Below are 11,227 nucleotides of genomic sequence, written 5' to 3'. Positions count from 1 at the left end.
GGAGCGCTTTCCAACCGACCGGCGTTACCTCCAAGAGGACATGTACAAGCTTCTGACTGTAAGACAGATTGCCATCTACTCCCTGCAGAACTCAACAATGGTGGTTCCAAACAAAACTCATCATTCGCAGTAGTTACACCAACATGCCAGCGGGTAACATGGTACCCATCTAAGGAAGTTCAAAACCGAAATAAAGGCCGTCCTGCAACCGATGGACTGCAGGACTCTGAGAGTATCTACCACACGGTGAAAGACGTAAACCAGGGACCTGGGTGTGCTACGGCAAGTCTTCCACGTGGCCTTGACTCGTCCTGCTCGTTTACAGGGGCCTGCGCGGATCTTCGCAACTCACACGACGAAATCGAGGAGGTGGTAGAGCCCGTACAAAGTCAAGATGATCAACTTGATATTCGTTATCCTAGTCTAGAGGCGAATTTTAACATAGCTGGTAACAATCACGATATCTCGGTGGAAGATCTGTACGCCCAGCCCAACAAGAAAGGCAAATGATCAACCGCTCTTGCGTCCACTCGATGTTATGAATTATTGGATGAAAAAAATGCATTTAACCTAAGGGTCTGACCGATTTATTAGGCTATAAGTGACTGTGACAATCAGAAAATATGAAATATCAGTTGATGATTTATCAATGTTAACAATATGTTATACTGAAAGGCTGTTAAATTCAGAAGATAATTAGGTGAAAACGAGATAATGTCACTCCCTTTGAGACACCTCACTCTAAGTATCCTTAGACCGTAAACATTGAACAAAAATGCAAGGCATTAATTACATTACTCCTCCAGATTTTCCTCCGTATGTAACAATCAATGGATATACATAGTTTGTTTCATGCAAAGTTTAATCGTGTGGATGGAGATTTTTTTCTTTCCTCTAATGCATTAAATATTTGAAGAGAAGGAAATAAGAAAATGGAAGAGGTCGTGTAACAGCTGTAATTCGGGCATGTTAAACCTGTCTCAAATGTATTATACCCATTAATTAAAAGAGTACACTTTCCGATGTATCAACTTAACATTATGTAAGAGTTATATTATATATTCTCCACAAAACTCCAAATATCAAATTATTTTCATTGTTAATATTTCAAATCTTTGCACGCGTATTAAACGTTGTTATCAATATTCTATCATGAAATATACAGTTTTGTATGAAAGTTTATTTTCGTTTCCCCCTTTTTATTGAATAATTTATAATATAAATAATGTACATAGTTTTTAATATACAATCACTGGAGACAGACTACAACATAAGGCCCGGCCTTCCTGTCTTGCCACCAAATTCTATCACTAATGTACATGTTAAGATTTTCCCTTAATTAATTGTTCTTCTTGTTTTTCTGCTTGTCTTATTCTCATGTTATATATCGATATTATTTTCTAACTTGATGTTTATTTACCTTAATTATTTTTGTTATTTCTAATGAAAGAATGAATGAATTGATCTTGAACTTGAACTTGATCTGTCTTGTATGTATCAAATCATGCTTATAATGACTCTATCTACACATTTTCTACACAATACACTATATTTCAAAGTTATTCTTTATTGTTAATTATGCAAATACATGCATAATTTCATATTTTTAGCTTGTAATAAGGGGTAACGCGCTCCTACGTAACCAGCGGACTACACTACTGGTCAGTGAGAATCATCGGCGATGCAGTAGATAGTATACTGTTAATGTTTATTTTCTATATTTGCTGTTGATGTTTAAAGTATTAAATAAAGTAAGAAGGCTTATTAGGTCTTCCTGAAATGACCATCCTTCAATATGTATTAATTCCTATTCGTCTCTTAGTTCTCCCCCTCTCTCCACTCACTGGTCTTCTTCAGACACACTCCTACCTTCCCTTACCTAGCAATATGAGGAGTAACAAGGTCGTAGCACATACAGTATATAGTTGGTGAAATAGCAAATCTGGGTTATTCTTTTTCTGGTCTTTACCTGACATTGAATGCCCCTGCCTATTGTTGGCGTAAACAGATGGGTGGCTGCTATATTAATCACGTCATCTTATCGGTATCATCATCAATAAAATACCATCCTGAACTTTATATTATTGATTTGTTTTGATTCATCTGTATCTGTAAGTCTAGTCAACTTCCTGATCTAGTTAACACTCGCTATATTAGTCACGCTACGTGGACTACCAAATATCTTATTTTTAAAGTGTGTCATATATGATGTCCTGGCCTTTTATAAATGTTTTAAATAGGTGAATTGAATTGTTGTGTTCTCATCTAACTACTGATATAGTTTATATGTTATTGTAGTTCTGCCAATTGGATATTACGCAAACCATTATTTATTTATTTATTAATTATTTATTCAAGTTTTATTTAAAATAGGGTAGGTACATTCAGCAAAAAAATTGTTTTCCAAGTACGCCCTCTATCATCTTTGATACGCTCTGATCTGAAAGGGGAATTCCCTTACAATGTATTACCGCCATTGGACACACAAACTAGCTTATACGTGTACTTGACTAGCTTCATTTAGGGTCAGCACATATGAGCTAGTGAGTATACATGTACACACACTGCATTAGCGCTCGCTGTCACCACTGTGAATTTGACGAATGAGGTCGGAGGGTGAAGAGAGCAGTAATGTTCTACATGTATGCACACTTCATAGTTTTGCTTTTATTGGTTTCAAAATCCTGCGAAATTACATGTGTATCCTGTCTTGGTATTTGTTTATTACATGAGGAAAAACGTACGCGATTTCAATGACATACGGTTACTGCGGGTTGTTGTGACGGGATGGACATACAACACGGATAAGTGGAAAGAAAATTCATGTCGGTAATTCAGCATGGCTTTCTTCCACACCTCGAGTTTTCAACTGAAGACACTGGTCTTCCTCGTAGTGATGTCTTACAAGAGAGCATGTAAGTATGGCACACATGTCGATGAAGTTGATTAAAAGTGCCGAAAGTGATTATGAGACGGACGGTTTTTCATTGAGTATTCAAACTTTCAAAGCATCACTGAGGGGGGGGGGGGGGGGGGGGGTATTCCCGTGCTACCGACAATAAACTCAATCGCTGGCATTAATTCCACTGATGAGGAAATAAAGAAAAGTACGAAGGTATCACATGTATTACATTGGAGTTACTAATAATGATGAAGTTGAGTTCTGGTCATGCAATTGCATTGTGAAAGAAACGGTGTGGAATCGACCAGAAAAGGTTGATCATCTATAGCATATAAGAATTTGTGTGTATTGCAAGGTTCTGGAATCATCAAAATAATAAGAAATTTGGCCAAGTCTTGGTAAAGTTACAAACACTGTACACAGAAAGATGTATATGGGACTACAGAAAACACATGGTGTAAAAATCCTACCCTGGATTTTTACGATTTTACATGGCATATTTAGAAGATGAAGGCATTTAAAGAGCCATGCTTTTCAGGGAACATGTCTTATCTGATGTCCTTCCACACTTGCATAATAAGAATGATAACGCTCACAAATTATTGTTCACCTCTTCCCAGAACTCAACCTTGTCTTTAACGAAACAAATATTTACTAAACATAGAACTGCAAAATAACAGCGTGGACGACATGCAGCTCTATGTAATAGTTTCTTTTTTCCTTCTGAATCCCATGTAGTTGCTGTTGATAGTTCTGTTCGCTTGTATGGAGGATCTTCGGATAAAGAAGGATTCGTTCAAATCAACGTGGCAGGTGAATGGAGGAACATCTGCAATGACGGATGGGATGCACTGGATGCTCTGGTCACCTGCAGACAGCTGGGGTTTACTGAAGGATATGCTATGTTTTGGTCGAAGCCAAGTACTTCACATTATTGGTATGATACGACATCTGCGCCAGATCCTGAACCTACCTTTTTAACAGAGGGAATCAACTTCGCTTGCAACGGAAACGAGGAAACCCTGTTATCCTGCAAGTACACGAAACACGACACGTATTGTCCAACATTAGCGACAGTCGTTTGTGGTATGCATGATTTCCACAATTTTTGGCGATTTAAGTGCTAGCAAGTACGTTTATATGTATAACAAAAGAGAATCTATACCACATAGTTGACATTGTTTCTTATATTTTAGTGTTAGAGAGTATTTATTCAGTTATAAACCCGTTTTTAGTCACATGTAATATAGCAGTATTGCAAGAAAATAACACTATTTGCACTCAAGGTGGACATGAGCGGAGAAAAAAAAGAAGCAATGTCTCAGATTTCTTCCAAAATTTCCATCGATATTCAACCCCAACCTTTCGCTTGTCATTTCTACAGGCATCACAGCAGCCAAATACAATGAAGTACTGGCCAAGGCTCATATACCGGCCGACTTTGATTCTCAAAATTTTATAAGTACCGTCGGCACTTCAAACGGCAACTCGGTTGGCAAATTGCTTGTTACATACAGCCACAACCAAAAATCTGTACATCTGACTGGCGGTGTATGCGACATGGACCAGCGAGCGGCTATGATGATATGCGATGCTCATGGATATAGTCGTGGTGGAGAGGTAAGCCAATGTGTATTGATTTATTGTTCGAGAATTAAGTTTAAAAAAAAAATATCAGACACCAACAACAAAACAATAATTTTGTGAACCGTCTCTTGAGCATTAACGAATTTGTTGGGTGGTATACTCCAAATATACACAGTACAGTGTAACAATGTCGTTTTAGGATACGCATTAGATCACAGAAGAAGACACGAACAGATAATATGACATAACTGCAGAGTATTTAATTAGTTTATTCAGTTTTAAATTTTATTTATTTATTATCATAGTTTTTTTCTTGTGGGAGGGGGAGGGAGATGTGGGGGATTTTGTGACTAATTCGGAATAAGTTTTTGTTCCTTATGCTAGAAAAGCAAAGTCTGACCCTACAATAGTGAGACAGACTAAAGTGCATTGGTCATGTCATATTGAATGTTGGATAACACGTTTCCTTTGATTCTGGTATTTTAATTATATATATCGTGGTCGTCATTTGGCACACAATTTAAAAGAAGAACCAAGAGGTTTCTTTGAACTTGACTTCTTTTTACCAGCACAAGGTACATATATATATATATATATATATAATACATATGTATGCAAATAATGTATATTTAAAATATGCAGTTAATGTTTTTGATTCAATACCAAGCCATGACCTTGTTTGAGAATGCGATTCCGGGTTATATATTCCGTTTGGAATGCTACTTTATCGGGTAATCACCATCAACTGGATGGAGGCTTCATGAAAAGTAACACTTGGCGCATATATTTCGACACGTGGGGTTTCGTTTTATATTGGATTAATCAACCCTTCTATATTCGATGTGTTTCTTTTTTTTTGTAGCTGTGCATGGCATTTCAAAATAAATCCTTATTTAGCGTCAACATCATATATTGTTTCACAGTTTAATGTTTTATAGATGTTGTTATTTGCGTTCCCTTCATACCGTGTAGAAAATCAAAGTCCCAACACCAGAAGGCCTACCAATGTTTATCGGCACGATAACATGTCTTAACTCATGGGGATTAAGGGACTGCAAAACCCAGTTGACATCAACAGGCGTGTGTCCTGATGGCATCAAATATAATGGACTGCGGTGTTGTGAGTCATCATTTTTATCATTGTTCTTGTGTCTGTTGTATTTGTTTGTATTTTTATGTCACAAAGCCTCATCTCTGCCTCTAGAATTTCCAACAAAATTATAAATATACTCTTTCCGTAAATATTCTTGGTTTTACGTCTTTGATCAAATGTGTAATACATTTTAATTTGGATGTGTTCACAAAAACTACTACGACTTTAAAAATATGCCTTCATATTCACAAAACTTGTGTTTATTTCAATGATCAAATATTGCATAAATCTGGCTCTGAACATGTGCTTCATTACTACTTTCAAGAAATATTACAGGTATTTTGGATTCAGGAAAGAATAGCATATTTCAGTCCACATTTACAATACGATTCTTATTCCTTGCTGGGCTTTGCTGCCCATGGGAGCGAAAGGGTTAAGATGAATTTCTAGTGTGTTTTATAGTAACATTATCAGGCAAATCATTTAGGTAAAGCAGAACGTTTACCATAATTTAAAAATAGCAGCAAAATTGGACAGTCGATATTTCACTGCCCGGTACTGACATTGATATCCATAACTACAACAATCACGACCCCGCATATGATGAAACTTTAGAAAACAATAGTTCTTAATTTTCTTTTTAAACGAACAAAATAAGACTTGAATGTAAGCCAATAAAAGTTAAGTATTACCATTGACGATAGTAAAACGTGAAGCTTGAATCTTGAACGGTGTATAATACCTGTAATATGAAGAAAAAATTGTTTAGTGTGTGTCTTTGTTTACAGATACAACAGAGAGACCGTCCGTCATTGGAGCTTTCGTTTTCGCTGGCGTGTCATCCATTTTAATTCTCATTGCCGGTGCGTGTGGTGTACACTGGATTCGGAAAGATCGAAAAGTTCCACACGCCGCTCTTGAGAACGAGCCTGATGACGTCATAGCCTGTCAATCTGACTCAGAACCATGACTTTTTATAGATCTTTAGCCGATTAACTGTTTATCGTAACTGTAATTAAAGGTTGTAGCGTCTCATACATTTGCACTTTGCTCGTATAAATTCATGTTCTCTGTAACTTTCCATTACGCGACTGTTTGTGGTGACGAAGATAACTCAGAAAAAGACGCACTTGAAAGAAACTTTGCATCGCCGGATTATGATTCATTGAACTTTACGCCCAATAATTAATATAGGAGAATTCTTCATGTACTTTCTCCCTTGATTTCACCCCATAAAATATACTTAATGAAGAACGAAATGATATAATGAACTGAATTATAGTACTCGTGAAGCAACAACTTATATAAAGAGTAAATAGGACGTTTCCTGTTTTTCATACAATAAAATATGTAATCAAGACATATTATCAGAATGAGCCGTATATTTATGATATAAGTGAAAAAAGAAATGATTTCAATTTAACATGGCTCATGTTGAAGCATGTATTTGAATCATGCATACGAATATTGTTAAGATATTTGTTGTATAACATGGAAATGTCATTTTGTGTTTGGTTATACAAAATAAAAATTATCCATTGGGATAAAGATATAGAAAAACAAATAAAGAGGTATACTCAATACAGTTAAGACCACAAACATATATAAACGCGCTGAGATGAATATTGTTTTGAAAAGTATTGCGTCATTTTATCCTCTATATTGCTGTTTTGTTATACGAAAATAAATTATCTCTCTTTCTCTTTATTTTGAACACAGCATTCCATTTTTAAATGTACACAAAATGGTTCCATTGTAATACATTTCTTAAACTTGGTCTTGCTACTCTCTCGAGTCAGACGTAAACAAACTCACTCAGTTTTACTCACTCAGTTTCGTGAAAATGGTGCAGAATATGATTATGGATGGCGCTAAAACCATTAGCATATTTCGCCTCACAATCAGTTTTGTACAACCCGGGGTAGATTGTATGTTTTAATAAAGGAAAAACTCATAACTTCAATTCTGTATTACAATATTTCACTCAATAGTTTTTGAAGTATTCAGTATTATTCTGAAGACAAAAAGCAATGCTTGTTTTAGTTTTTGGGACGAAATGGCTGTGTAGTGCGGTAATGTTTTCCTATTATGTATTTGTTCAAGTTCAAGTTCATTTTCAAGTTCATTTTATTTCTCATTCAATAAAAACATCATTATAACATTCAAAATACAATTATACAAAATGCAATATATATAAAATATAATAAGAACAAATAAAACAACAACAGTAATGATTAATGGGTGGAGTAGGGATGTGAGGGACCAGAAAAGGCCATTGACCTATCTAGGCTGGTCCCCTTTTTCTACAACCCCAAAAGTAAAATCTTCAGTAATTAAAAGCAAAATATTGACAATATAGACATTACATTAACTAAGACATATAAAGCCACATACAAGGACAGGCAAAATTAATAAAAGCTAAAAAGTATATTGTAACTTGATATTTGTTTGTTTTTAAAATTACGCTTAAAACTAGACAATGTTGGGCATGCTTTGAGAGAATCTGGTAAGTTATTCCAAATAATGGATCCTTTATATTTTATTACTGTTCTTGAAAAATTATAGCGAAATGAAGGAACATAAAGTTTGTGTGAATTTCTAGTACTATATTGATTTATATCTCTATTAAGATTAAAATAATTATTAAAACAATCAGGTAATGTAGTTATATTGTGCATGTAAGAGAACATAAAAGCTCCAATACTTATATCATATAGATCATAAAGTTTTAAAAACTTCAGCTTAAAAAACAATGTACCTGTATGTGCTCTATAATATGAGTTTGTTACAACCCTGACGGCTCTTTTTTGTAATAAAAATAGCTTTTGAAGCAGATACGAAGCGCAGTTGCCCCATACAATAATACAATAATTAAAATTAGGCAAAATCATAGAGTTATACAATTGTACAAGTATGCGTAATGGTAAAATATCTTTGAGTCTATTTAAAACACCAATGACTTTTGACAGCTTGTTAGAAATATAATAAATGTGGTCCTTCCACGTTAAGTTTTCATCAATAATGACGCCTAAGAAAGTAACTTGGTGTACTTGCTTAATTTCTTTACTATTTATACAAATCTTGATAGCAGCTTCATTTAATATTTAGTTCTTGTTTTAAAAATTACATAGTTTGTTTTTTCAAAATTAATCAACAATTTATTGGCAAGGAACCACTTGTGTATTTTAGCAATTTCAGAATTCAATAGAATATTTATTTCTACGGGATCTTTGCCAGATAAAAACAGAGTGGTGTCATCAGCAAATACAATAGAAGATAAAATATTGCTTACAGATGGCAAGTCATTGATTTGTGATATATTTGTGATATATTTTATTTATATACATTGAGAAGATATGAACAAAGAATTATGTTGTATTTCTGTTTGTTTATCTCATGATAAAAAAGTTTGTTTATGTTTCAGTTTGTATCAACTAGGAAAATTGCTTTGTTTCTATGTTATGTACGAAAAGGAATTGAAGTTTTGAGAAATAAATTCAATGAATTCAAATTATACGCATTCAATGTGAAAGATGATTTCTTCAAAAAGCTTCAGACCGAGACTGAAACGACATCAAAATGACATCTCCAACAAATGAAGTGACACACTTTTGATCATGATGAAACGTATAATAACAACAAAAGAATCTTCACCTGAAAATAAGTACAAGCGCTATTTACTGTCCCAGTATGTTTAAGTTAAATGCAATTTAGTATGTAACCAACAGCTACTTGAAATTTATATAATTTTCTTCACTCTTTGTAATGGGTATATGAACTTGTCAAGCCAACTACGTTTTAATTGATACACCCTATTTCATTTTCCAACTATTTGTATTTAAATGTTATTACTTTGTTACACATATTTAAGTTGATTTTCTATGTACATTGTTAATGTTTATAACCTGTTTTTTAAATATATTTTTTATACTGAATTTGAAATAAAATGTATCAATCAATCAATTCCTACCAGATATTCAGATATGGGGATAAGTAGTAGTAGTAGAGGTAGAAGACTTTATTGTATAACTTGTTTAGCACAGGGCTAATCTGCCATAAGATCTCCAACATCTTCGAGGTGAATATGGAGAACATCCTATGTCTGTGTAACAGTTTCTCCTTTAAGACTGTTGCTGTATACAGACACTACCTTCTAAGGAGGATATCAATTAAAATACCTATTCATGCAGTTACTTGAAAAATAAAACTATGACAACAGATGTGAATACAACTAAGTGGATGAAGATAATTAATGATTTACAGGAAATGCATCTACAATCTGCTTTCAAGTAAATACAGATATATAATTTAATCTCGTTTAAACATGTGGTGAAATACTTGTTATATATATTTATGTATGATGTTATCTGTGATTTTGTATCTGAATAAAGATTTATTAAAAAAAAAGAAGAGAAATTCAGTTACTTGTTTTTATATTTCAATATTGCTATAATTCAATTTTGAGCACGTCAGGGGAGTCCGTTCTGTTACCAAAAAAGAGAGTACAGAATACGAGTACAATAAAAATGAACTACATCCAGAAAAAAATAACAGGAACAAAAAGTGGACACTATTCAAAATTAAGATTTTCAACTAAAAAAATGTAGAATATCGATTTGTCTAGAATATTAAAAATCGAACATGAATTAATCTACTTCAAGATGATATTCGACTGGAATCATACCATTAAAGCATAAGTGAGCATAGTTATTTAACAGTAAAAGAGTATCTGAAAAATGAAATGCAAAAATGGGCCATCTGGCCATTTAAATGTTGATGACAATTAAATCTTGTATGTTCAAGTAATAACAAAAACTGTCAGGGGAAAAGCTAAAATAGAGACAGCTCAACTATGCTTGCCAAAACCATGCAGTCCTGTGACTACAGATGTCATCCAGAACTCAATCCCCCTCATTATGTCTCATTCGTTGTTTTTAATTGTTAAATACAAAATTCTTTAATACAGATGAACATGTTCATTAACATTTGAATGGCTCCCTCTAATTTTGCAATGTTCTTAATCACACCTTCTAACTCTTAAATAGATATGCCCATCCTACCGTGAGAGTCAAACTCTTGGTTTTTATTAGATATTGGTAGTACTAGAGTGATCATTTTCCATCCATTTGATTTAAATTTTTGAAGTATAGATTATTAATGGTTTATATTAAAAAAATTGTGAACAATAGAGAGTGTCCGCTTTCATTTTATTGCTGAGTGTATACATACACATTTATCAGATACAAAATGTAAACTGTTTTTTTTCCCCCACAGTTTTCTGCATATAACATAACAAGTAATATATAAATGGGCCTGCCCCTGTTGGTTAGAATATTGAGAAAAGGTGCATAGTAAATAAAGTAACCGATAAATAAACATTTACGGTTGATGCCTCTTTTGTTGTATTGTGACTTCATCATAAACTTTCCCTTTTCGTGTCAATGTTTTATAGTAACAGAGGAAAAAACGTAATTTTCAAGAGGAAATGATTGATACAACCTATATTCATGATATTATGTAAAGAGCACTATCGTGCCAGCACATTTTTTTAATTCTCATTCCATGATTATTATTTGTACCACTGACTACTTCAGTACAAAACTGTAACGAAACTCTACCAAATTTATCAAATTGGCCATGATGAA

At 33.8% G+C, this 11,227-nt stretch overlaps 1 protein-coding gene across 1 annotated transcript; it reads left to right on the top strand.

The window, feature by feature from the left end:
- The first annotated feature begins 2,470 nt into the window (after positions 1-2,470).
- On the top strand, positions 2,471-7,729 carry LOC115918169 (egg peptide speract receptor-like). Its single transcript, XM_030977351.1, has 5 exons — positions 2,471-2,915; positions 3,641-3,988; positions 4,287-4,522; positions 5,462-5,609; positions 6,371-7,729. Exons 1-5 carry the CDS (start codon positions 2,840-2,842, stop codon positions 6,550-6,552), a joined length of 990 nt encoding a protein of 329 aa, XP_030833211.1. The 5' UTR covers positions 2,471-2,839; the 3' UTR covers positions 6,553-7,729.
- Positions 7,730-11,227: the final 3,498 nt, after the last annotated feature.

Source organism: Strongylocentrotus purpuratus, unplaced genomic scaffold (assembly GCF_000002235.5).
Source record: "Strongylocentrotus purpuratus isolate Spur 01 unplaced genomic scaffold, Spur_5.0 spur5_scaffold_9, whole genome shotgun sequence".
In the NCBI taxonomy this organism is placed as follows: domain Eukaryota; kingdom Metazoa; phylum Echinodermata; class Echinoidea; order Camarodonta; family Strongylocentrotidae; genus Strongylocentrotus; species Strongylocentrotus purpuratus.
Note: the sequence above shows the minus strand (reverse complement) of the source record. Positions and strands in the feature narration are given on the sequence as shown.

Excerpts from the sequence above, each read along its gene's own strand:
- LOC115918169 (XM_030977351.1), top strand. The coding sequence starts at position 2,840 with ATGGCTTTCTTCCACACCTCGAGTTTTCAACTGAAGACACTGGTCTTC. Across the intron at positions 2,916-3,640 it reads GATGTCTTACAAGAGAGCAT|TTGCTGTTGATAGTTCTGTT; the intron begins GTAAGTATGGCA and ends AATCCCATGTAG. Across the intron at positions 4,523-5,461 it reads GATATAGTCGTGGTGGAGAG|AAAATCAAAGTCCCAACACC; the intron begins GTAAGCCAATGT and ends CATACCGTGTAG.